Genomic DNA, 27,500 nt, shown 5'->3' with positions numbered 1-27,500 from the left:
AGGCCAGTATTTTCTACCAAATTCAATGATAGGATAAAAAAAAATAAATGTATGGAGAAAAAGTAAACTACAAGGAACAAAAGGGTGGATGTTCCAGAGAATCAGGAAAGTCAGTGCCACGCAGAACAGTCCCAAGAAGAAATGATGTTTCAGGGAGTATTCAAAAGCCACAGGCAGCTGATGGCCACTTGACACAGTCACTTGTCTCTCTACTCTGATGATTGGCTTTTTCATTCTATCCAAGCCCTAGGAAAACAGTATTAGTATCAATATAAGACTGAAGACAGTAAATAGGGGTCACTATGATTGAAGTAGCCAGTGGCTAAAAATAAAAAGCACCCTTAAAGTAGCCACTGCTGGCCCTGGCCAGCCAGCCAGCCAGCCAGCGAGCCTGTGGCGCAGCTCTGTGAGATGCCTTTAAACATATCACAGACTTCCTAAGTCAGTCCCTTCTTACCTGTTGGATGCCAGTAGCAACACAGTTTCAAAGCTGACATTGGTAATGAACTTTACTCTTTAAAGGTTTATATATCTTCTTTGTACTTGTAGAATGATACAGTTTGATGCTCTTAACTACTGGCTTGAAAATCTGTGACAGATTTCTGTACAGTTGCTGACTTTTGTGAACCTTGTTTACTATATTTACCTTGGTATATTTTATGACATGTTACTTTATTAATGCCAGGTATGGTCCAAATTGTGATTATCTCTTGCTTGAATTATTAAAGGTCTTAAATCTTTAAAGAAATCTTCCTCCTATTATTCAAAGGGAAAAAGCTAGCAAAGTCTTTAAATATATTTTAAATTGTTCAGTTGTATCTTAGAAGTATTAGAACTCCTACTTCTAATTTAAAAAATCTTTTTGCTTTTTTGAGTCAGGGTTTCTCTATGTATTCCTGACAGTTCTGGAACCCAACTCTGTAAACCAGATTGTCCTCAAACTTAGAGCCTGCCTCTGCATTCTTGCTTACAGGTGTATGCTACCATGGCTACCATGCTACCATGGCTGGGCAAATTAAGGGCTTTATTGTTGTTGTTTTGTTTTGTTTGTTTTATTAAGTTTTATTTTTAAAGATTTTTTTGATTTTAGCTTTGGAACGCAGTCTGTTGTTATATTTGTGTATATGTGTGCATACTGTACTTCTGTGTGAGTCCATCAGTGCATACTTTGTTTACATGACCAGAGGTTCACACTGTTGAATGTCTTTCTGGGTTGCTCTCCACCTTATTTTTCTCTCACCAAACCTAGAACCCACTATTTTGTGAACTCCAGAGGGACTCCTTCCTACCTGGGATTACAGAGACTGCCACCATATCAGCTGTGTATGTGGGTCCTGGGGATTTGTAGTCAGGCTCTCATGACTACACAGAAAATAGTTTCCCATTGAGTGTTTCTTCCCAACAGTTAATTTTTTAAATTATGTCTCTCCCCTTTATAGAGTAGTTACTAGTTACAAGTTGGACTTACTGGGTTGTTCCACTGTGTCTTTAATGTGTTTTGTTTCAACTTTCTCTTTACTGTGCATCCTGAGAAACAGCCTTCATTTTGTCATCCAAACCTTTAACTTTGGCAAATAAAAGTTTGAATGGTTCCAAAACCTTCCATTTTCCTTTTTAGTAGTTCCTTTTTTTCTTGAGAGGGAGTGGGTAGGACTGAGTCTGTCTGTCTATCTGTCTGTCTGTCTGTCTGTATCTGTGTGGCTAAGTATCCATGTACGCCACACATTTGTGAAAGCTTATGTGTACACAGCATGTGAGTATGGGCCTTCCAAGTTGAGGGTTTAATAGTGAAACCTTCCATCGGTTTTCAGTGGCTCTAGTATTTATTTCTGGCCTAGGCACTTCTCTGTAATTTTGCAAGGGAGATAATTTTTATGCTGCAACATAAAAATTCTTGGGATTCTGATTTGTAGCTGGACACAAAAAAATAATCCCAGCCATGGAGGCGGGGGCAGGGTGATCGCCACAAATGCGGTCTAGCTTGGATTACACAGTCAGGAAAAGATAGTGCTCTTCCCCAGGACTTACCTATCTATCCCTGTTAGAGGCATCTTGCAGGAATATGCTGACTGTCTCTAGGGGCTTGCCTCACAATCTCCCCTTAGTTTACATGTTTGCTCTTACACTGTGCTTACAGTATTGGGTTCTGGTGTATGGATTTTGAAAATAAAGAAATTTAAGTTATAATTTTTAATAATTTCAGTGTTCAGATCTCAGTTGCTTTATAAATATCTTCCAGCTTGTTTACACTAGTATTCAAGTTAGGTTTCCACTGTTTTTGGCTGCTATATTTCTTATCAGCAGGAGAGTTGATCTCTTTGTGGCATTTATTTAGCATCTCTCCGGTGAACATTTTCTATTCCACAACTTGGTGAATCGTTAAATTAATGCTTTGCTTGATTGTTTTGTTTTGTCTTTGTTCATGTGTATTTGGCCTTTTGGAAGTCTCTTGTAGTTGAGGATGACCTTGAAGTCCTGATCCCTGCCTCCCTCTCCTAAGTACCTCGATTACAGACCTGTACCATCACACCTGTATTGTATTTCCTGAAAATTGAAAACACTTTGAATGGCTTGATCAAAACCAAGTGCGATTTGAGCGTTTTGTTTTGTTGGCACAGACTCTTCAGTAGTGTGGTTTTGTGGTACTGTGGTGGTTTGAATGAGGACAGTCCCCACAGGCTCATGTATTTGAATGTTTGGTCCTCAGTTGGTAGAACTGTTGTGGGAAAGATTAGGAGGTGTCGTCAGATTTGGATTTCTGTCAGAGGACGAATAATATCTGATTGTTTTTATGTATCTAGTTATCAATCAGATCCTTCCTTTATATAGCTTCCTTTGTGTTTCTCCTTTCTTTTTTTTTTTTTTTTTTTTTGATTTTTTGATTTTTGTTTTTTTCGAGACAGGGTTTCTCTGTATGGCCCTGGCTGTCCTGGAACTCACTCTGTAGACCAGGCTGGCCTCGAACTCAGAAATCCACCTGCCTCTGCCTCCCAGAGTGCTAGGATTACAGGCGTGCGCCAACATCGTCTGGCTTTTTTGTTTGTTTGTTTGTTTGTTTTTTTGTGTGTGTGTTTCTCCTTTCAATTTCCTTTGATTCAAATTCTTTGTAGAGTATCTTCACACTGGTCTACCTTGTGCTTTCAAAGGAGGTCAAGAATATAATCAAAGAGACTAGTAAGGAGGCTGTTCCAGTGCTGTAGACAGGTGGTACAAATCTGGCCTTAGATTAGAAGTAGCAGCAGAAGGATTGGGTGGGCTTGCAATACTGTTGGAAGTTACATATGGCAAGAACTGTTGGCGGGTGGTCAATGTGGGCATGGGAGAATTGCACAGGGTGTGAGTCCACATTTTGGACTTGAGTCGCAGAGATAGTGATGCCATTTCTCACACTAGTATGGGAAGACTTAAAGATAGTGTAATCATCTGTGGGAGACTGGAGGTGACTTTGACATCTCAGTAGGGGGATGATTTCCTCAGGATCAGATCAAAGGTAGTTGGATATATAGATTTGGAACTCAGAGATAATCTAGGCCAGAAGTGGGCACTGGAAACATTTTGAAGCTATTTAACATGGAGAATGAACAAAACACTTTAGAAAAGCTGTGGAGTGGAGAGACTTTTAGACATATGGTGGCTGGGTTAAACGGGAATTACCAACACAGAGACTCAGCAGGGGGAACCTATGGGGACTGAGGAGAGACAATAGAGCATCCTGTGAGTTTCCTTAGACATGAGTAGTGTAATTATCTGGTGTAGCTGTCTACTAACCCTCTTGATAATTCACTGTTAGGTAAGGGCCATGCTCAGTGGACCTGACTGGCTATACAAGAGTATACTAGCCCCCAAATCCCAAGTCCTATCACTTGTTTTAATTGTAATAAGGAATGATATAGCATCAAGTGAAAGAGGAACTTTGGTTTAACAAACTAGTTAATATAGAGTAGAGTGTGTTTCTGGTACTCAAATCCCTGATAGTGAGAGTTCATATTGAACTAGTTGTTTTACTGAAGAAGACCTACACAAAATTAATACTGTGAGACTAGGTACGTGGTTTTTTTCTTGCTCTTTTTGCCCTGTGAAATGTAACAGGTTTTGTGTGTGTGTGTTTTATATATTCGATGTAATTACTTTGGAGTACATGTATTGTACTAAGCATAAAGGAAAGAGCTTAAAAAACATTTGAAATTGTGGCCTTCAGTTAAAAAATAAAAAATAAAAAAACCTAGTGTGTGTATATATATAGGTTTGATTAAAGTTAAAAAATTTACGAATTCTTCCTGGAAATTCTAGGAAAACTGGTATCAATTGCATACACCTGTGATTCCAGGATGTGGGACATGGAAGCAGGAAGATTATAAATTTGAGGCCAGTCTAGTATACATGGTGAGACCCAGTTTAAGAAAAAAAAGATTATGAAACCTTGGGGGGACCTGTTGGTCCTATTTATATGTTATGTAACAAGCCCTTTCAGGTGTGAGGCAGCAGAGCATGTGTTAATTTTTGTCAATGTGTGCACATTTACACGGAGTAGAATGAAAAGAACAAAGAACAAATAGACTCTTGGGGTTTTTTTTTGTTTGTTTGTTTTGTTTTTTTGGTTATGTTTTGCCATAAACTGTGTTTAGGTTAGTTTAGATTTTGCCACCAGATGAAATTAAAAGACAAACCTGGTCGCACTGGGCAGCAGCTGAGATGTCCGGAAGGTTTAGGTAAAGGACTCTGGGTCTTAATAATTCCATATCGAATGCCTAAGGCCACAAGAACAGAATTTCAGAAGATACTGTATCCAACAACTCAGTGTGGTGTAAGCAGAGTCAGTGTTCCAGCAAGTTCTTCCAAACAAGTTGTTGTAAATGATGAAACCACATTGCTGTAGTGTTGTCCCAGATGTTTACCTTTAAAAATCTCTGACTCTGGAAAAACTAAGGAAAATATAGCAAGAGGCACAGGAGGACTGTGCGTGTGCGTGCGTGTGTGTGTGTGTGTGTGTGTGTGTGCGTGCATGCATGTGTGTTGCCTGCATGTGTACATCTACATCGAGTACATCCAGTATCTGCAGAGGCTAGAAGAAGGCATTAGATCCCCTGGAACTGGAGTTACAGGTGGCTGTGAGGGGCCATGTGGTGCTGAGAATGGAGTCCTGGTCCCCTGGAAGTGCAGCCAGCGCTCTTAACTGCGGAGTCATCATCTCTCCAGCCTCAGCACAGAATATACTTTGCCAATAAAACATAAAAACAGAGAAGTAACGAACAGCCGTTGACCAATAGCTTAATGCTTATGGAACAGCCCTTCTTTACTTACTATTTAAAACAACTAGAAAATATCTTTATCTAGATACTGAAAATATTCATTAGCATTTGTATTAAGGATTCTAAAACATCTAAGACTGAAGAAACTTGTCTTCAAGCACTGGTTTGTGTTCTATAGAAGTAGTTAACTTTAGATCCAAATTTTGTGGTATTTTCTTTTAAGGTTGTTAATAGTTGTGAAGTACTCACCATTCCCATTGGTGTCAGTTTTATATAGCTACCAGAACTAAATGCCCATTTTTCATATAGACTATCCTCTTTACATGTCTATTAAAAAATCTAAATTTGAAGGTAGATTCCAGTCATGAATAATATATTTGTATTTGCCTTTTTATCTAATTCAAAGAAAAATTTTAAAACCAAATTTTAAACACATGTGTCATATGTTTAATACTGTCTAGCCTGTCTGGTAATGATCTCACCAGTAATGTCAGAACTGGTTTCTGATATAAATTTGACTGTCAAAAAACTCATTCTGAGCCTTGTGGTGATGGCACATGCCTTTAATTCCAGCACTTAGGAGGCAGAGGCCAGCAGATCTGAGTTCAAGGCCAGCCTAGTCTGTAGAGTGAGTTCTAGGATAACCAGGGCTATGCAGAGAAACTGTCTCAAAAACTCTAGACAGACAGACAGACAGAAGAAATTCACTCTTGATGGAGAGGCAGGTAGATATTTATGAATTTGATTCCAGTTTTGTTTCAGGTCAGTCAAGTCTACCTAGCGAGACGCTATCTCTGAAAATTGTAAAGCAAATATGCCTTCACCTATTCTGTAGTTAACCAAGCTTTTAATTATGCTAACGTTAAGAAGTGAAAAATCACATGGTTGTCTTTTTTGTCCCAATGCCAAACATAGCTTAAAAACCTAAAAATGTTTGTCAGACCCAGATCCATATAACCCTGAGTAACATGGACTTGAAGGAATCCATCTGCAAGACTGGCTGAATACTAGACAGGAAATTTAAGTTGTCCTAAAATAAACGAGTTTCATTAATGAAAATGAAAAGCCCAAACAAAGCCTGCTTTACAGAGCTTTCTTAGCTCTGTGCCTAGGAGTGGGCTTACAGCCCAGCAGAGCTGTGGTCCCCGACTCTGCACTTGCCTTTGAAGGGGCAGAGGCAGCTTGGGCTCCTTCTGTCAGTGCTCTGACTCTTCTCCTCTGCTGTCTTCCTTCCCCCCTTTCCTGTATTTCCCTTTTGTCTGGTTTCCTTCATTCCTCCTGTAATCCGTCTCTTCCTTGTCTTCTCTCTCTTCTATTTGTATCTCTTTCTCTTTCTGCCTTGGCCAAATCAGAAGAACAATTCAGTTTATTGTTTAGCTAAGTCTTATTCAGGCCACACAGCCAAATACTGATTAAAGTAAACTATTCACTTTTCTTTCCCATTGGTTCAACTAGTGTTCGTGTGTCAGATTAATTTTTATGACACCTCCTAGGAGTTTAAGAGTTTTTTTTTTTAACTTTTAAAATTATTTTATTATGCAGTATAATGACCATAGCAGAGTCATGCACACAGTACAGATTTCCATATACCCACCTTCTAGATGTGGGAAATGGTCATGCTTTGCCACAGTTTGTATCAGATTTTTTTTTTTTGAAAAATAAAACTTTATTGCTACTTGTAGTCTGCTCATCCTTAAAACACAAACTAGTGTTTCTTATTTATGACTACATCTAAATATAATTGTAGGAAGAGCTTCTAACTAGAGAATTGACATTAAAAAAAATTCAAAAGTTTGAAAACTTGTGGAACCTGATCCCAGACTGCAGAGCGCTTTCAATCCACTCACTTCTCAGTCCTTGCCCCACGGTGTCTTCCTTCATCTCCCCACCTGTCTGTTTCTGTCCTCTCTTCCTCGTCCATCTTTGTTGATGTGTCCCATTTCCATCTCTTTACCATTTTATCTTTGTCATACAGACAGCACTACACCTGCTCAACTCCTGAGTCTCACACTCTAGCCCTGTTTAATGTCAGCCTTCTGCCTTAGCCTCTTTGTGAAACACTGATGTAAGAACAAAGCTGCTGGTAGTCATGGTTCCAGTTTGCTTTTCGTGGTCACACGTTCTGTCCTATTCTGTAAGCCCTGGAAGGCCTACTTCGTGTGTACTGGACAGCATCTTCTGACTTGTCTTACAGATTATCCCTTGAGCTCTGGTAAGTTTCTTGTTAGCCTTGTTTCCTGAACTTAAGTCTTGGCTACTATATTTTTATCTGTAGAAGTTCTACCTAATTGACATATCGGTTAAAACAGTTTTCTGCTCCTCACAGTTCCTTTCAGGTTTTCCTTGTAGGCAAACATGTATTTCTGACTCCTATAGAAATGCAGCATTTTAAGTACACCCATTATTTGTTTATACTTGTTGTTTTCTCCTCTATTTCCATCTCTTCTCCGTCTCCTTTCCTCCATCTCCGTTGATTTCTCCTGTTCTCCATCTTGTCCCCTTTCCATCATACAGATAGATAGCTACTTCATCCTGCACAGATGTTAGTTCTTGTCCTCTCATACCTTTGGGCTGCTCTCTGTGTTTGCTCTTAAACCCCAGAGAAGCGTTTGATTTTATTTACTTTCTTGTTTCTTTCTGTCCCTTTCCCTCTCCCCTCTTCCTTGCCCTCCCCCACTTTTATTCACTTAGTTATCATTTGCTTATATGTAATGATGGTGATACTGGGGACAGTATAGAGGTGTGTGAGCACATGCTAATGAACTCCTGTGGGCTGGGGGAGGGGGGAGCAGAAAACAGCCTTGGGCTTCAGTCCTTTCCTTCTACATTGTTTGAAACTGGATCTTGTCTTCTTTGCCTGCTGCATAGGCCAGGCCAGCTCCCATAGGAGCGCTGGGCTGATAGTATATGCTACTTCACCCAGTTCTATGTGGGTACTGGGGATTGGAATCCAGGTCCTACACTTGTATAGCATGCACTTGACTCACACCCCTGTCCCTGGGTGATTGGCTCTCTTTTGAAAAAAAAAAGCTTGGGGCTGGAGAGATGGCTCAGTGGTTAAGAGCACTGACTGCTCTTCCAAAGGTCCTGAGTTCAAATCCCAGCAACCACATGGTGGCTCACAACCATCCTTAATGAGATCTGATGCCCTCTACTGGCGTGTCTGAAGACAGCTACAGTGTACTTACATATAATAAATAAATCTTTAAAAAAAAAAAAAGAAAAAAGAAAAAGAAAAAAAAGCTTGGAGAAAAGAAGACAAAGGAGAATGAATGCTGACTTGTGGTTCCCCTTAGCCCATGAGTCCTCATTTGCTGTGCTGAGTTCTGCCTGTATGTCACATGACTTCCTTTTACTGTACGATAGAGTAGAAGCTTTGACGTGCTTGCTCTACTCTGTGGTTTCTTGTCAAACACTATTTGCTGTTAAGATTTTTAAAAACCAGTAATCTTACCCAATGAGTGCAGTTTTTTGCCTCTGAAGTATTTCCTTAAATGACTTAAGTAATACTTTTTAGTAGAGACTGAAAGTCCCAGTTCTCTGTGATGTGCTCATTTAGATATTGCCACACATGCTGACGTTAACACCAATGGACAAAACAGCAATGGTTCCACCTTCATTGATTATGTGTTCCAGTGGAAGGGGCAGGTAAATAGCAGTGATACATGCTAGAAAACAGGGGAAGTGGGGAGCACGGGACAATTACAGTATCTATTAGGATGTTGGGAGTTTACAGTTAGCACCCAGAGAAAACTTTATTAAGGTGACAGATAAACAAAGACATGGTGGTTTGACAGAGGTGTAGAGAAGCATTCTGGAAGGAAGGTATACGTGTAGAGACCCAGAGCACTTAGAACCTCTATTTTGATTATAAAAACAGCTTTAATTTGAGGTTTTGTGATAGTTTATAAATTCCTTTATGGTAAGAAAATATGAAACCTTATTGGTAGTAGGTAAAAGCTGATTTTTCTCTTTTCTCTTGTTTTTGAAGACTTTCCTGTTGTGAAGTGATAGTTTTTTGTTTGTTTGTTTCTAGTACTAGGAATCAGACAATAGAACCTTGAACTTGCCACGCAGCTGCTCTCCTACTGAACTGATTCCTAACTTCAGCTTTTATTTTGTATATTTGAAGCTCTGCTTCCAGGTGTGTAAATATTCAGAGTTTTTATTCCCCACTCTTGAAATGCCCCCATTATCATCATAACAATCTCTAGTATTGCTTCTTTGAGCTGCTTGGTTTGATATAGATGTTACCTACCCCCTTTCTGCCCATGCTTGTGTGGTCTGTCCCCCCTCCTGACTTGTCCTTGTGTAGGCTGTCCCCTCCTCTCCGACTTATCCTTGTGTGGTCTATCCCTTCCTCTCCTGACTTGTCCTTGTGTGGTCTGTCCCCTCCTCTCCAACTTGTCCTTGTGTAGTCTGTGCCCTCCTCTCCGACGTGTCCTTGTGCGGTCTGCCTTTACGGTCTGACTTTCCAGCTTTATATCTCATCACGTATCTCAGCTAACAGAATTCATTCTGGCAGCCTTTGCTTATACTGTCTAGTTCATTTAGATTTAAGGAAAATACCAGCAGATTTGGAAACTACTTTATTTTTATATATTAATTAGCACTATAATAGAATAATTTGATAAAATTTTTTACGATGTTTACTTTAATTACATGTAGATGTGCGTGTCTGTGTGAAGGTATGTACACATGAGTGCAGCTGCCAGTGAAGGCGAAAAGAGTGATTGGATACTCTGGAGCTAGACGGACAGTTAGTGCGAGCTGCCTGATGCTGGGACTGGACCTGAACTCAAGTGCTTAAGTAAGCACCTGAAGGGGCCATCTGTACAGTCCTTTCATGTGGTTCTTATTTTGTTTTTAAGATTTATTTTTATGTGTATGGGTGTTTTGCCTGCATGTGTGTCTGGGCATTACATGTGCTCAGTACCTGAATATGCCAGAAGAGGGCGTCAGGTGCCCCTGTAACTGGAGTTACAGACAACTGTAAGCCTTCATGTGAGTGCTGGGAACTGAACTCTGGTCCTCTGAAAGATGAGTCTGTGCTCTTAACTGCTAAGCCATATTTCTAGTCTCTTTATTGATACTGTTTAAACACAAGAAAAAAGTTGAGTTACCCCCCCAAATAAATTATTTTTAAAAATTTACTTTCTAAGTGAGTCAGTGAGACAGATGTGTTCAGAGCCTATTTGTGCCTAATTGCTCTCACGTTAATGAGCAATGGAATGAAAAAAAGTTCAACATTGAAATTTACTGCTTCAAAGAATAATGCATGTTAGATTATTTTAAAATGCAAGAATGATTCTTGGTACTTCAGTATACAGAAAGCTCAATTCACATATTTAGCACAAAAATATAAATTATTTCCTATTATGTTTTTAAATTTCTAAATCCTTCCATACTTTATTTGATCTAATGTTTCTATAATTTTTCTCTTTCTCTCATTTTTTAATTACACATTTACTCTTCTTTTAGTTTTTACCCTAGACCAGGAATTGGCAAATTGTTGCTTATGTGCATGCAATTCCTGGCTATCGTCTTGTTTCTATATATGAAACTGAAACCTTACTGGCTTCTTTAGAGTTTGTGTGTTGTTTTGTTGTTATCATGTCGTAATTGAGCAATTGCATAGAAGAACATTTGTGTATGGATTTTATTTAAAGCCAATATTTGCCATGTGGCCCTTTTTATTAAAAAGAGAAATTGACCAACCTCTGCTGTAGAAGATTGGCTCGAGCCGGGTAGTGGTGGTGCATGCCTGTAATCCCAGCAGGCAGGCGTATTTCTGAGTCCGAGGCCAGCCTGGTCTACAGAGTGAGTTCCAGGACAGCCAGGGCTATACAGAGAAACCCTGTCTCGAAAAAACAAAACAAAAACAAAAACAAAAAAAAACCAAAAAAAAAAAGAAGAAGAAGAAGAAGATTGATTCATACATGATTGTTAAGAGATGATCTTAGTAGGTGGGGTATCAGGATGCATCTTCACAATTTTTGATGAAATACAATGGGTGCATACCCAAGAATTTGAATTTAGGGGGCTGTCAAGATGGCTTTGCAGGTGAAGGCGCTACCAAGCGTGATGGTCCTGAGTTCAGTCCCTTGGACCAATATGACCTCTATATGAATGCCATGGCACATGGGTACAAATACATAAAATAGCAAGTGCACCAATCATTTAAAGTGCATCTCTAACAGATGTCAGGCCATGCTGAGCTTTTATCTGAGTACCACATTTTGAGGAACACTACCATAGATACTTTATTACTAAATGCATCTGTGATTTCCTGTGGTCTCAAATAAATTACATGTCGAACATCCCTCATGGCCCAGGAGTGTTATCAGATCTTTGTCTCTTTTCTGCGTTTAGAGTATTTGTATGAATCTGTTTAGCTCAACAGTCCTAATCCCCCAATTCAAAATACAAAATGGTCTCATATCTGAAACTGCATGTTATGAAAAAGCATTGAGAATAGTTCCTAGTTTAGATTTTTAGAGATGCTTAACCTGTAGTTTGTGTGCTACTTGCCAATAATGTTGAAATCCATGAAGCCCTTTAACTTAACTCTTAAGAGCACAGCTTTATAATAACTGCAAACTCTCAGCAAACAAAATGTCCGTGAGCAGTAGGATGAATGGGCACCAGTAAACCATGATACATTCATACCAGAAAACCACAAGGAATGGAATGAACCTTCCAATATTTATCTTCCTATCTCGTAACGAGAAACCAGATGCCACAGTAGATACTGGGCTCCTTTACTGTTGTGTGAGGATTCAGAGCGTATTGGTTTAGTTTGGGGTCTTGAGAGTGCTTAAAGAGCCAAGGCGAAGGCAGTCTACATCGGGGTACTGATTATACTAATACATTCTTTTTGTGAAAATTTATTATTTGTTTCTTGGAATTTGTATGCTTAGCTTTGTTATAAATTTTTTTTAAAAAATCCTAGCAGCTCGAGAATGTTAAGAGTTAATTTTTTTAAATGGTAAGAACACTTAGACTTTTCAGATCCTATGTGTATGGGATGAGAAGACGGTTTCCATGGGAACTTCTGCCTCCTTTTTCAGTGCCTGACTTTCTGTAGATTTTTGTGTCTGTTCTGTCGTGTGTGTGTGTGTGTGTGTGTGTGTGTGTGTGTGTGTGTGTTAAATAGTGAACCAAAAAAAGTTAATTTTGAATTGGTCTGGTATTCCCCCCTCCCCCCCCACACACCCCTGTTCTGGTATTCTTAACAGAGTGATATATAGAAAGCACAAGTTTTAAGCTCATTAATTTCTCTATACTGGCTTCCTAACTGTGTTATGGTAAAAGAATGTTGTATTTAAGCTAGAAGAATTTGGAGGGGGGGTGGTAAGTGATGTTGACAAACAGAATGTGATTTTAGATTGTTTATTTTTTTCTCCCAATAACAATCTTAAATGTGTTGGGGTCTTGTCTTTGTCCCTATTTAACAGTTCCACTGGTGGTGAGTCCTCATGTACTCAGGGTGAGTGGGCATTTGTACAGTGATAACGGAAGGGACAGGAAGAAAATCCTCACAGATTGATCTGAAGTCTGTGGTAAAGCTGCTTCTCTGCCTCACCCATCTTGTTTGTCATGGTTGGTTTGTGCAGGGTCCTAGAGAAAACCGTTCGTCAGCAGAGTGCATGGCACCTATCTCGTGAGTGGAGGAGGGAGGAGCTGACTGGAGGCTGGAGGGTTTGTGTGTGAGGAGAGGAGAGGAGTGTGACTGTGCATATTCCAGAAGGAACCTCCGAGTCACCTCAGAGAAAAGACTGTTTGGTTTCATTTCTGTTGCTACCGTAGGCAGCACATTGTGAGGTTACATACAGAGTTAATTATGTACAGCAGTGAGCCCTGCTGTTCCCATGCTTTCCTGATGCAGTAGTACCCAGCACAGTAATTATTGCCTAAAACCTGATGTCCTATTTATATGGATTTTTTTGTATGTAGTAAGGAAAAACAAATCTAGATTTATAAACCTTTAGTATGAAATGCTTTTTACATTTTTCACTTACACTGTAAGTGCATAGAGGATTTTTTAGATGCATGGAGAATTTTTACCTTTCATCAGGCAGTAGCTGCCATAAGATGATGTCACCTTGCAGCTGATTGGCTGTTGCAGCACCTAGGGCAGGGAAGAGAAAGAAAAATGCCGGCACAAACCTCAGTGGTGGTTCTGTGGTTGTTTCTATCTATTTTTGATAGAATCTTTGATTAGTATCAAATTTACTGTATTTGGCCATGTGAACTATTAGGAGCTATTCTAGGGTGAGGGAAATTCGGAGGAATGAGGCGGCTGATTTGCAAACGGATCTGTGATTGTAAGTTGCAGAATCTGGGTATAGGAATAAGGCAGGGCGTGCTAGAAGATTGACTATGGGAGGGGCTGGCAGAAAATGCTTATATGAGCAGCAAAAAAGAGAGATGCTTTGACTCCTCTCAAGTTAATATGCTTGCTTTAATGTTTTAACTCTGTATGTATGAGTAGGAAATGTGACAATATGGTATTTTTATTTTAAATCATAGAGGTTATTTTATATGGTGTTAACCAATATATAAATATTTATTCAAAGGATCTTTATTTTTTATTGTGTATCTTACCTGAATAATGATTTTCATCCATAGCTTTATTTATTTTGAGTCTTAATGGAAAATGGGGAAAGCTTAGCTTCCTTAAGTCTTTATTTTCTTGTGCTTTGTGTAGATAAAAGCTTCGATGATGAGGAATCAGTGGATGGAAATAGGCCGTCATCAGCTGCTTCAGCCTTCAAGGTTCCTGCACCCAAAACACCTGGGAATCCCCTCAACAGTGCAAGAAAGCCGGGCTCAGCAGGTGGCCCTAAGGTTGGAGGTAATGCAAATGCATTTCAGGTCACTGTGCATGCTTCCTGCATTGTGGTGCTCAGTGTTTCAGAGCAGTGTGTTATTCATGACTGCAGCGGAAATGCAGGCAATGCTGGAGATGGTGTTGCTACAGAGAAAGTGTCTGCCTTCTAGAAAAGAACTATTATAAATCGTTACTTTCAATAAAGCATGTATGAATTTGTGTTTTCTTTTGGGTACTTATATTTCAGATGCCAGTTATAAAGGAAAGATTCAAAGAAGTAGCTTTTTGGAGTGTATCTTTTAAAGGGAGTGGTATTTCAGGACTGGATCATTTTGGGTATTGTAGCTATCACAGTTGTGACGTGCAGAAATGTAGAATATGATTTCACAGTTGTGTAGGTGCAATAAAATACTCCAATATTTAAAATGACTGAAGATAGTGAGTAGTTTGTCACAACAGGAATTGGCTGCTGCTGATCAAGTAAAACTGCCTCAAACGAGGTGTCTGGGTTGATAATAACAAATAAGAAAGCGGGAGAGCAGGTTTTACGCAGTGGTGCACCACATCCTGGGCTTTTTAGAACTGTTCTAGCTTGGCTTTAATTTTTGGTTTTTTTGGATTTGTTTTTTTTTGTTTTGTTTTGTTTTGTTTTGTTTTTTTGTTTTTTGTTTTTTTGTGACAGGGGCTTCTCTGTATAGCCCTGGCTGTCCTGGAACTCACTCTGTAGACCAGGCTGGCCTCGAACTCAGAAATCCGCCTGCCTCTGCCTCCCAAGTGCTGGGATTACAGGCGTGCACCACCACTGCCCGGCTGGCTTTAATTTTTTTAGTGGTATTTTTTTCATATACTCAGTAGGATCCATGAGTGTCTACTTGGTGTGAATTTCTGCAGGATCTGTCTGACAGAGTAAGTCTGTAAGGACAAATACCTATTTGAATGTTAGAGGTCACTCATCTTAAAATACTGACATGTGTGTGCAGTTGCACACACACACAATATCCTGCAAACATTTTGTTTATAGTAATTGATGTGAAAATCAAGGTCTTGATTGTGTTTTATCTTTTTGTCTGTGATAGTTTGATTAACGACAAAAAGGAAAGGAAACTAAACTGCATGCCTCCTATATTCGTTCTGAAAAAAGCTGTGCTCTATTTCAGCACAACCAAACATGTTTCCTAAATCATATGATTAAAAATATAGGGATGCTTCTCTCCACCCCCTCTCAAATACATGGGGGTTTCTTTCTGTAGCCCTGATGGGTGGGAACTGGCTGTGTAGACAAGACTGGCCTTAAACTCACAGAGACCACCTTCCTATGCTTCTTGAGTGCTGGGATTAAAGATGAGCGGCACCAGTGTGGCTCATCTGAACTTTCTTTAACTCTTATATATCATCTAATTAGAAAGAATGTTAGCTATTTTTATTTTGTTTTGCATTCCAGAAGTGCGTTCTGCAGTACTAGTACTGTATACAGCACAGGATGCTCTGTGGCAGCCTGATCTTCAGGAAGATGCATGTGGTCTTTGGTTTCTTTTCTAACAAATAGCAGTGTTCATTCGATACAGTGCAGGTTTTTCCTGATCTTTAATTGCAGAATTCTAACTTGTGATAATTTCACAAAACCTTTGCTAAAAATCAACTATAATAAAAAATGCATGAATTACACTATCCGTGTGTATATTTGGCATAATATTTAACATTCTTATGATTCTCGACTAGTGGTTTATAAATAGTTCTGGTTTTATGAGTTAATTCTGGAGTAATTTATTTGTCACAGGCCACATGGTTCTCTGGTATGAGAGGTTTTTCTTGAAGGACTGACTGCAGTCCTTGTACGTAGGACAGTGTGAGGTAGGTGTTGTGTCATCCTCCTAGACAGGGACTCTCCCTATTCTTTCTCTTCTTTTTCCTCTTCTTACTCTTCAGCAATCGCAGATTTATTCTTGTTTTCGATTCCCACTTGATTGTCTGTTTGGTTGTGTGACCCAGACCAACCTCTAAATCATAATTTCATGTGTGTGAGTTACAAGCATGAACCGTCATGCCCGCTCTAAGTAACACTTGCCTGGCCAGAGTATACTGATGTTCTGAAATTAATGCATTCTTGGCTATCAGTCTTTCTTTGAAAACTTACCTATAGATGTTCTGGTGTTGGCAGACACATTGATTTTTAAATTAGCTGCAGGGAGTTTTCTTAGAGTCATTGCATCATCTTTGTATTAGAAGGAACCTTGGCCCCCACAGAGCTCTGCATAGTAATCCAGATGGTGCCAGCTCCAGTGCCTGAGGATACAAACAGAAGTCACGGGCGCTAATTCTACTACGGATATAACTTTTTACTTATTTCTACACATACCTGTATTTTCTGGAGAAAACAAAAGTGGCACTACTTGTATTTATATCATTTTGTATAGCCCTTTTCTACTTATTTTATCCTGTTTTATCATGGTCTTAAACTAGTTAAAATTATTTAAATTAAGTTCTGAAATGTTATTGCTTATATTCTTTTCATTTAAGAGCTTAAGTGCTTTATTATCTTAGTTTAATTGGTGAACAGCTTCAAATCTGCAAAAATAAAGTAACTTACGAAGAGTTGAATAATTTAATAAGCCAGAAAAGTATAACAATCATCTTTCTGTTGCTGCCACCCGTTCATTTCTGTGGATAAATCGGAGTTTTGCTGGCCCTGTGCCCCACAGTTCATCAGTGACCAATAGTGACCAAGTATGTTGTCCTGGAGCATAGCGAGTAGGACTCCACAGGATGCAGTAAGCAAACCTGTGACTTACTTTGTAAATGTAAAGATCTTTAAATATTTTCTTGTTGAAATTTATCCTTCTTTGGTATCTTTTAGTTTGGGGTTGTTTCTTTTTAATGGTTACCTGAAGTCCAGGCTATCCATCAACTTGATATGTACCAAAGGCTGACCTGGAAAGCCTGATCTTCTTGCACTTAGTACCATGCCTGGCTTTGAGATTGGCTTCTTAAAGTTTATTTCCTGACTTATAGTATCTCTATTCCTGTACCAGTTGCTTTAGCTACTGTTTGTTTTGAAAATAAGAAAAGGATTGGATGATGGTAAAATTTTGTTTGTAATTAGCTTTGGATTTTGAGGTTAAGAACTTGTCATTAGCTGGGTGGTGGCAGCGCACGCCTGCAATCCCAGCACTCTGGGAGGCAGAGGCAGGCAGATTTCTGAGTTTGAGGCCAGCCTGGTCTACAGTGTGAGTTCCAGGACAGCCAGGGCTATACAGGGAAACCCTGTATCAAAAAAAAAAAAAAAAAAAAAAAAAAGAACTTGTCATTGAGACACATAACTGAACAGATCCTGTTTTCAAAAGTCCTTTGTCTTTTCTTGCTTAGTTAGTCCTTCAGGTGAGCCAGTGTTTATGTTATTTTCCTACTTTGAAATTGCTTTAGCCACACAACCTCAACACTCCCGAGGCAAAAGTCCACCCTGAGCACAGCACAGCACAGCACAGCACAACACAGCACAACACAGCACAACACAGCACAACACAGCACAACATAGCACAGCACAGCAAGGCCAGCCTGGGACCACCTCAGTAAGTAACTGATAGCTTTAGCTTTCAGTTCTCGTTATTAGGAAGTACCAGCATGTCAAAATCTGTAGCGACTACTCTTCCTCACAGAGTTTGTTTGTTTGTTTGTTTATATTTGTTATACATTGTTCTGCCTACATGTATGCCTGTATGCCAGGACACCAGACCTCATTACAGATGGTTATGTGCCAGTGGTCTGCCTGCTGTGAAAGACAAAGATGGGGTATGGTGTCAGTGGCGAGGCTGAAGTTTAGTTATTTTTTGCAATTCTTTGGTCTAAAACTCTTTTCTATTCTAAGGCTGAAAGCTGCTGGCTTCTACTAATAAACTCTGTTAGCAGCAAGGGAATTAAGAGGAAAAACAGCTTAATCTGTAGTGTTCCTTTCTTTGATTCAAGGAACTCTTGATGGTCAGGCCAGAGGCTTGGACTTGTTAACTCTTCTCGTACCAGAAAGAAAAGGAAAGAAAGAAATTCACTTACTCCAAATACACACATGCATTCTGGATAGGCCTGACCACCTGTCTCAGTCAACGCCACAAGAATTTGTACATGTTTACGAACATGCACATGTACTTACATAAATATAGACATATAGACATATGCATATTTAGATTTAGTCCATGGAGTTGAGCCCCAAATACCACACACACACACACACACACACACACACACACACACATATTTGGATGGATGGATGGATAGGGCAGAGTCCACAGCCACTTTATTTCTTCTCTGGCTTTTTTGTAGACAAAAGTTCTTGGAAAATTACCTCATAGATAACATGTTACACATTTTATGATATGAACATAAACATAGGAAAGATGTTGATAGTGAAGTTCAAAGTGGTGTTTCCTTCTGTAAGCTCATTATAAGTTCAGAGCCACGGTCCCACACCGCCTTGCTTTATCACAGGCACATTGGTCTCAGCCCCTCTGGAAGAGCAGCTGTTAACCTCTGAGTCATCTCTCCAGTCTTCTTAGTAATTTCTAAATACTCACTTGCTACAGATGATGCTTATCATTCCCTCTCCCCAACATACAAGCAAGAGAGTTGCTTTTTCTTTTAAATAATAAGCATAATAGGATTCATTCTTCCTTAATTTCAAAGCATATGTTGTTGGTTATAATGCACAAGTTTACCAGTAGACCTCTGTGTCCTTGTGATGTAGCTCAGGTGGTGCAATACTTGCTTCACATGCACGAACACTGAGACTTCATGAACTCAGTCACAGGAAGTTTCAGAAGTTCAAGTTACATTGGATGTTTCAGGCTAATCTGGGCTGAGACCCTGTTAACAAAGAAACAGCCAACAGAAAACTCAAATGACCTTTCTGTGTGTGCGCTTTGGTTTTATTTTTCTTCTTTATTCCTTCCTTGATTATGGGGAAAGATCTTTGACTAAGAAGATTTTAGCACTAATGAGGTCTGAAGGACGTTCTGACCTCATATTCATAGCTGGAACCTCAGAATTGACTGCTTTCTTCAAGATAGACAGTTGTAACCGGGATGGGATGAGTACCTGGTGATGTGCCACTGTCACACTTCCTGTTGCACAATTTCTAGGTCATTTCCTAAAGAAAAGTTTGCACAAACACTTCTTACTTTTCGTCTCAAAAAGAAGTTTCTTATTAAGTTTGGAACTTAGAGATCAGTCAGTCACCATTCCAACTTAAAAAATCTTTTTGAACTTCTGATCTATGCCTGTATATCATAAAGTCTCCGGATACTGTGAATCCTATCTTTACCTTCAAGGTAAAGGTGATTTGAGAAAATAACAAGTTATTGTAAGTAGCAGGTTGCCTGTTTTGTCACCATGTGGGAAGAATGAAATAGGCTTTATTCTGGTTCCTTTTTGATATTAGAATTTTTTTCCCCTCCTTTGTAGACCTTAAAATGTCAAAGACATTTCTTTGTACGGGATTTATGTTTTTGAGGCACTCAGAATATCTTAGAAAAAGATGACAGTTTTGTTGCTATTTGAATATGTTAGTTGAAGACCCATTCTCTATGTGTAAGTTATTGTTCCTTCTGCATTCACCTGTGGAGCTTACTCTGTGCCCCGCGCTGTGCTCTGTCCTGAGAGCACCACAAAAAGAGACTAACTCAAGGTTGTAGTTTTGAGACAGGGTCTGTCATATCCTAGGTCGGCCTTGAACTGGCTGTATATCTGAGGATCACCTTAAAATTCTGATCCTTTTGTGTCCCAACACTAAGAGCTAGGACTCCAGGTGCATGCCATTGCACCCAGGTTCATTTCAGCAGGGGATGCTGTGACCCAAGGCTTTGCGCATGCTAGGCAGTACCTCCACCAGCCAACTGTCCTTCCAGCCCCCAATTGAAGATTCTAACCTTAGAGTGCCTGCCCATGGCCTCATGATCCAGGGATTATTACTGGTAGCACTTGAGTCCTCCCATGCTAAACCTCCCTGTTCTTTTTGTTGGAAAATGTTGTGTTAGAACATTGTAAAGCTTTAAGACACAAATCCATTCCAGTTCTGCCTTAGAAAGATAAACTTATCATTAAGAAAAATTGCCTGTGTGAGGCTTTTTTAGCCTCATTGTAGTTGCTCCATATAAGTAGAAATTTATAGTAATGGCTGCAATCCCAAGCTTATATTTATATTTGTGTACATTCTAATGCAGTTGAGTTCTTGAATATTATTTTTATAATGTGCATATTCTGAATTAATGTTTTCCTTTCAACTTAGTCTTTTTAAAAATGTATTTTATATTGCTTCCCAATGAAAAAAATTTGGATACCTAGTTCCATTTTAAGTATAAAAATCATGGTAATTGCTACAATAAACAATATAATTAAATTGAGGGGCTGCATAGAGATGCTCAGCAGTTAAGAGCATGCACTGCTCTTGAAGATAAACCATGTTTGGTTCTCAACACTCACACTGGGCTGTTCACAAGGAACTCCACCTTTAGGCCATCCGGTACCCCCAGCCTCTGAGGAGGCTGCACACATTCGCACACACCCATACACTATGTACAGTTTCAAACAGTCTTTCAAAACCTTGAATACGATCTTGCCTCAGTAGTGTCACTAGTCTGAAATGACTGTTGTGTGTCTGTCTGTAGAGAAGGACAGTGTCGGTCCTTTTTATTATGTAGGTCCTAAAATTAGATTCTCTCCTCATTAACAAATGTATTTCTCAGTATTAAGAATGGAAGCTGTTGTCTCCACTTCAATATCTTTTCTTAGACTGTTTTCTGCTACTTTATCAGTATGCCTTTTTGAAAGATTTTATTTATTTTATATATATGAGTACACTGTATCTGTCTTCAAACACACCAGAAGAGGGCATCAGATCCCATTACAGATGGCTGTGAGCCACCATGTGGTTGCTGGGAATTGAACTCAGGACCTCTAGAAGAACAGTCAGTGCTCTTAACCACCAAGCCATCTCTCCAGCCCCACCCCCACCCCCACCAAGACTTTTAATGTGTCTCTTTGTAATTTTGAGACATCTGTGCAGCCAACACTAACCTCACACTCTTGGGATTTTTTTTCTTCTAATGTGGTATAGAAATGCTGTTTTGTCTTAACAATTTATTGAACTTTTAAAAAATGATAGGTTATTTTTTTGTCTTTCTTTAGTCTCTTCTGGTATTTTTGCAACAGGCTTCAACACACTTTTTTTTTTATTATTATTATGGTATCTGGAATACCCATTCTTTTCTTTTTGATTAAGAACTGGGTAGTGGTAGTGCATGCTTTTAATCCCAGCACTCAGGAGGCAGAGAGGTGCATCTCTGAGTTCGAGACCAGCCTGGTCTACAAAGAGAGTTCCAGGATAGCCAGAGTTACACAGAGAAACCCTGTTTCAAAGAAAACAAACAAAAAAATAACAACAACAACAAAATCCTAAGTAATATTATTAAAATAGTCTTAGTTTCCTATAACAGTAGGGGTTTTGTTTTTTATTTATTTATTTTTTTTACATTGACTTTACTGGGAATTTATTTTGTATAAAGTAGCAGTATGACCATCTTAACTCTGTACTTTATTCATATATGGCCAGTTAAGTCAGTACAGTTAAGTAAAATATTCTTTACTCCATTGAAATGCTACCTCTATAACCAGTTTCTGAAGTTTTTGTTTGTTTGTTTTTTGTTTTGAGACAGGGTTTCTCTCTGTAGCCTTGGCTGTCTTGGAACTCACTTTGTAGACCACGTTGACCTTAGATTTTGCCCAACTTGATTTTCCATACTTTTCATTACAAAGAATTTTTACATGTAGCACAGTTGGTAAATAGTAAACACTTAACATTTGAATGTATAACCAGTAATTCCCCATATTAGTATAAATTCTTTGTCTTGTCTTCAGATAGATTTTCACAGCTATACTTTTGTGTAAGAAAACATAAGAAAATAAATATATGACATGTCATTTCACCCCTAATTATTAACGTGCGTCTCTACAGAGTTAGAAGGCATACTCAGTCAAGTTCACAGTGTGATGTCGAACACAAGAAACTTCTGTAATGTTATCTCTAAGCTAGTCTCAGCCACCAGTGTTATCTCCAGACATTGATATTTTAAAGTCTTACCGTTGTCTTTTTGGATTGCCCCAAGTGTTTTCTGACTTCTATGTGATATTATTTAATTTTTTCTATAGTCCTTTTATATAAATTTACTTCTAACATATATACCTACCTCTCTTCAAATGCTTCATCCATATTCAAATTTCAAGTGTCCTAAGAAAATTTCAAAGTAAAGTAACCTTTTGCATTCAAAGCAAGGATGTATTTATTCTTTCTCAGATAGTTTGGTGACCTAATTCTCAGGTGATTTTGTCTTTTTCTTAACATCTGACTTTAGTTAGCTGCCTTTTAAAGTCTTGTATATGTGTCTGAGTTTGCCTACAGCTTTGCTGTTCTTCCCTGCAGTGGCTGTGTATTCTGTTGAATTTTTGTTGCTGCTTATGGTTCTTTTCCTCTTAATGTTTGGACTTTGTTTTTCAGTATGCACAGCTAGTATATCATTTGTTATGAGGCCCCCTAGATTTACAGACTTCAGGCTCTGACCAAAATTGGTTCTGTTTTCTTCCGGATGGAATGTTGTCTCAGGAATGCTGTCAAATTAGTAGAAAATAAACTGATACATTTGTTGTATTGAAATGTTTCATCAATGTATAGGTGCACCTTGAACTTTCCATTTTATTCTTTACTTGGTTTATTCCTGCTCTACAACTCAGTAATCATAATTATTTTAGTTCTTACGTTTTTACATTTGTTAGTTAATATACTCAATGTTAATTTTCTTTAGGTCTTTCTGAATAATTCTTGACTTACTGTTCACCTAAGTAATTTTTAGTCTGGAAAATCCCCTTTTGTGAACCTAGTTATTACTGCTGTACCTGGGCAGACTGGACATCTTTATGGGGACAGTTTTTCCTGTCATGAATGTGAAGTTTATCTTTGTTTATTTGTGTGCTTTAAATGCCCCAATACCTTTTTGTATGGGGAGGAAAGGATTTATTTTAGCTTAATACCCCATCCCTCAGGGAAGTCAGAGTAGGAACCTAAGCAGAGAGAAGAGAGCTGAGGCAGGAGCTGATGCAGAGCGCACGGGGAAGTGCGCCTCGCTGGCTTGTCCTCCTGGCTTGCTCAGCCTGCTTTCTTACAGTTTCCAGGACCACCACCACCAACAATGGGCTGAGCTCCTCTACTTCAATCACTGTGAACATTTCCTACTAATTCACCTTCAGCCCCATCTTGTAGAGGCTTTTTCCTTTCTTTCTTCACTTTCGTTTTTATTCTGTCTGTGTGGGTGTTATTTTGGATTTTCCTGCATGATGTATTCTGCATTTGGAGTGAAGCTTTCCTCAGGTTTAAACTGGCCCTCTTCTGTTGGTCTGTGGAAATGCATAGCTGCATGATGGGCCAGGTTTCTGCTTCTGCATCTGGAATCATCATTTTATCTCTCTGGAGCCTTTTTGTTTCTTCTTTTCTGTTGCTCACCAATCTTTGGAGGGTACTTCCACCTTTTAAGCACCACTTAGTTATCGTCCTGGGGACACCTTCAGCAGATTCTGAGTTGGCTTAGACATTTTTGTCCCTTGCTTACTTGTGAATTGCAGCTTGAAATATCTTTCTTCATTATGTTTTTTTGTTGTTGTTGTTAGCATGCTCTGTAGTTTTATTTACTTTTTTATTTTTTATTTATTTTTTTATTTTTTTAGTGTAGGAGTTATATAAAACTTTTACTTGAATATTTGCATGGACTAGATATCTGCATATTCACAGAGTCAGGGTCTACTGTAACTTTTGTTTTTTTACCTCTTTTTTTTTTAATGGGGAGAACTCATTCTGTAGCCTTGGCTGGTCTGGAGCTTGCTATATAGCCACCATGACCTCATATTCATAGAGCTTCGCCTACCTCAGTACTAGGATTAAAGGCATGGTTCTCAACTGTAATTTTCTACTTGATAATTTTTTTTAAAGCTGTATACTCTGTTAGCGTTGTTAAATTCTGAGACATTAGTGAAGAAGGTGTACTTTCACCACTTTTTACACTTTTTGTTATTTATTTATTTATTTATTTGTTTGTTTGTTTATTTGATAGGTATCACTATAATCTGATATTCTGTTGGATAGACTATAGTCTGTCCTGACTATGGAGTCCAGGCTTGTCTTGAACTTCTGATCTTATGGCCTCTCCCTCCCAAATGCTGGAATCACAGGCATCATCCCCTGTACCTAGATGAATCCAGGTTTCTTTGCTACGGTTTTTGAGTATGTCTGCCAGTGGTCCGTGTGATTCAGACTTGTTCCTTAGGATGACATTATGGAGAAATGGCATGAAACCTCGAAGAACAGGTCCCAGTGTGAGATGTTTAGGTCACTGAGGGTGCTCCTCTTATAAGGGACTTATTTTCATGACCCACATAAAGAGTAAACTTGGGCAACAATCTGTCTGCATTCATAGCTTGCCTTCTCTTCTCTTCTCTTCTCTTCTCTTCTCTTCTCTTCTCTTCTCTTCTCTTCTCTTCTCTTCTCTTCTCGTCTCTTCCTTTCCTCCCCCCCCCTCTCTCTCTCCCTCTCTCTCCCTCTCTCTCCTTCCCCCCCCCCCCCCCCCGACCCAGGATTTCTTTGTGTAGCTCTGGCTACCCTGGAACTTGATTTATAGATGAGACTGGTCTTGAACTCAAAGATCAGCCTGCTTCTGTTCCCCTGGAATGTTGGGATTAAAGTCATGAGCCAATATACCTGGCTTTTTTTTTTTCCCCAAAACAGGCTTTTTCTGTGTAGCCCTGGCTGTTCTGGAACTCACTCTGTAGACCAGGCTGGCCTCGAACTCAGAAATCCGCCTGCCTCTGCCTCTGCCTCCCAAGTGCTGGGATTAAAGGCATGTACCACTACTGCCCAGCGCAATTTTTTTTAAATGCCTATGTTTATGTGCATGCGTATAGTGTGTGTGTGTGTGTGTGTGTGTGTCCATCCTTTCCCTGTCTGTCATTTTCAAGAACAGATTCACCTTCTTTGAGACAATCTCTTATTGTTCTGGAGCTTAACATTTTTCCCTCTGCCAACTTTTCCCAGGACCTCCCCTAAAACACACTCTTATTTTTTTTCTCATTAGATTACAGACAGAAACCTCTAAAAAAATATTAAAAAAAAACCAAATGACACAGAATAGAACAAAACAAACGATAAAGCCAAAGAAAAAGCACAAGAAACACATACGGACACTGAGACATACACATTTGGCCTCACAGAAAACCCATGAAAACAAACTTGGAAGTCATATCTAAGCAAGTGATCTATAAGGTTAAGCAACCAAAACAAAACAAAAGCAAGCAAACAAAAACTTAGACAAAGCATTGTGAGCCCTCCCACAAAACAAAACAACAACAAAAACCCCAAAATACTATTGAGTTGATTTTGTGTTGGCCATCTACTGCTGAGCAAGGGCCCTGCCCTTTAGTGTTGTTTGCATACACAATGAGAAAACCAAATTTTCCCATTGTGAGAGCTTATCAGTTGGAGATAGCTTCTCCATTGGGGTCCCATCTGGCCGTGATCTGGGTAGCCTCTGTGAGTTTGTGTGTATGCCAGTCCTGCTGTGTCTAGAAGGTCTTGTTTCTATGGAATCTTACATCTCCACTGGCTCTTATAGTCTTTCTGCTCTTTTCTGCTTCCTTCTCCGCAGAGTTCTCTGAGCTCTGAGAGGAAGGATTTCATGGAGTCATCCCATTTAGCACTGAGTGTTGCAAGGTTTCTCACAATCTATGCATTGTCTAATTGTGGTTCTCTGTGTTCCCATCTCTGCAGGAACACGCTTCTCTGATGATGGTTAGCAAAGCCCTGACCCATGAGTGTAGCGAAATGTTAGTAATCATTCTATTGCTGTGTTCCTTTAGCAGACCAGGGGTACTTGTTTTTCCCCTACGTCCATGGCCTGTCTTGTCTCAGGCCTTAGCCACTAGGGCAGTGTTGGGCATAGGTGGCCTTAATTCCAGTCAAGTAGTGTTTGGTTACTCCTACAACTTTTGTGTCATTATAGTACAAGTGTGTGTTGCAGGCAGGTCACCATTGTAGACTGAATGGTTTGCAGCTGGGTTGATTAATGTTTACTCTTCTGATAGTATGCATTGTACTCTTCAGTACCATGAACACTAGTCAGTTCCTTGTGTTATGGTGAAATAGGGCTGAAGAGATGGCTCAGTAGTTAAGAAAGCGTATTACTGTTGCAGAGGACCTGAATTTGATTCTTAGCATCCATATTGAGTGACTTACAATTTCCTGAAAATCTAGCTCTGGTAGAGTTTGACATCTTCTAAAAGGCATACACACACATAGTCATACACGTAGACAAAACGCACACATAAAATAAATAATTAAAAAAAAAAGATTGTGGAAAAAGAGCATGTAGCAACTATTATCCGTAGAGCTCTGGGTACCAATGTGGAGGCTGCAGTAACTATAGAGTTTACCTTGATACCATGGGGTAGTGCTGTTGTGGTGTGTGTGAGGGGGAACTTCAGAAACTCATAGAATGGTATGTGACTGTTGAGTACCTGGCCACAGATGGGACATCATATTACCTCTCCCAAGGTTCGAGGAACATTGTGGAAGAAAGGACAGGAAAGAATGTAAGTGCTGGAAGAAACAGGAGAGAAGAATGTATGCACTTGAATGCACTCTCTAGGCAGCATGCGACCGACCGTTGCGCTTTTCAAGTCACAGCTACCCTGATTACTTGCCCACGGGGGCTCCTGACGCACCACTCCTCCTTGATGATTTTTTCACAGTTAATGGATGATGTAAGAGAGAGATGCATTTCTAGTGTAGCTCATGCTTCTCTAAACAAACTCTGAACAACCCTAATTAACCTCTTGCTCCCCTCCCCCAGAGTGACAACAGTCAAAGACATGCTGGAGAGGGAGGAGAATCAGAATGGAATCAGTAATGGTAGTGGGTGTGTATTAGAGGGAAACATTTCATATGTGTGTAAAAATGACAATTGTAATTATATCTGATTAAGACACTAATAAAAATCTGTAGAACTTTAAAGGGATACCCATCAGTCTAGGATTCAGTTCTCTGCAAAAAGGGATGAGGTAGGTTGTGCTGTCTTCCGAGCACTGTAAGCTGATTCAGCAAGAGCTAGGGAAACTATCAACTGGAACAAGTGGTCTGCCAGAGTTACTAGAGTTTTACTGACAAGAACAGGATGCACCCCTTTACGCTGTAAAAGGAATGTGTCCCTAATTCCTGCAGCTTGCAGTTACATCACCTATTGATAGAGCTTAACAGGAAAACATTAAAACTAACAGAAAGACACTTTGGTGGGTTTTAGGTTCAACATCTCAGAAGAATAGAGGTGGAGCTGAAAGAGAGT

The 27,500-nt window shown here is 39.4% G+C and overlaps 1 protein-coding gene across 4 annotated transcripts in view; it reads left to right on the top strand.

Annotated features, from left to right (window-relative positions):
• Positions 1–27,500, top strand: part of Clasp2 (cytoplasmic linker associated protein 2) — a 181,953-nt gene that overhangs the window by 59,916 nt on the left and 94,537 nt on the right. For 3 of the 4 annotated variants that reach the window (XM_052187084.1, XM_052187085.1, XM_052187087.1), the window contains one exon: positions 13,960–14,106. In XM_052187084.1, the coding sequence (XP_052043044.1) occupies positions 13,960–14,106 (147 nt within the window). Of the gene's footprint in view, positions 1–13,492; positions 13,577–13,959; positions 14,107–27,500 lie in introns of those variants that run through there. The other variant, XM_052187086.1, reaches the window with a different exon arrangement.

Source organism: Apodemus sylvaticus, chromosome 7 (genome assembly GCF_947179515.1).
Source record: "Apodemus sylvaticus chromosome 7, mApoSyl1.1, whole genome shotgun sequence".
Lineage (NCBI taxonomy): Eukaryota > Metazoa > Chordata > Mammalia > Rodentia > Muridae > Apodemus > Apodemus sylvaticus.
Note: the sequence above shows the minus strand (reverse complement) of the source record. Positions and strands in the feature narration are given on the sequence as shown.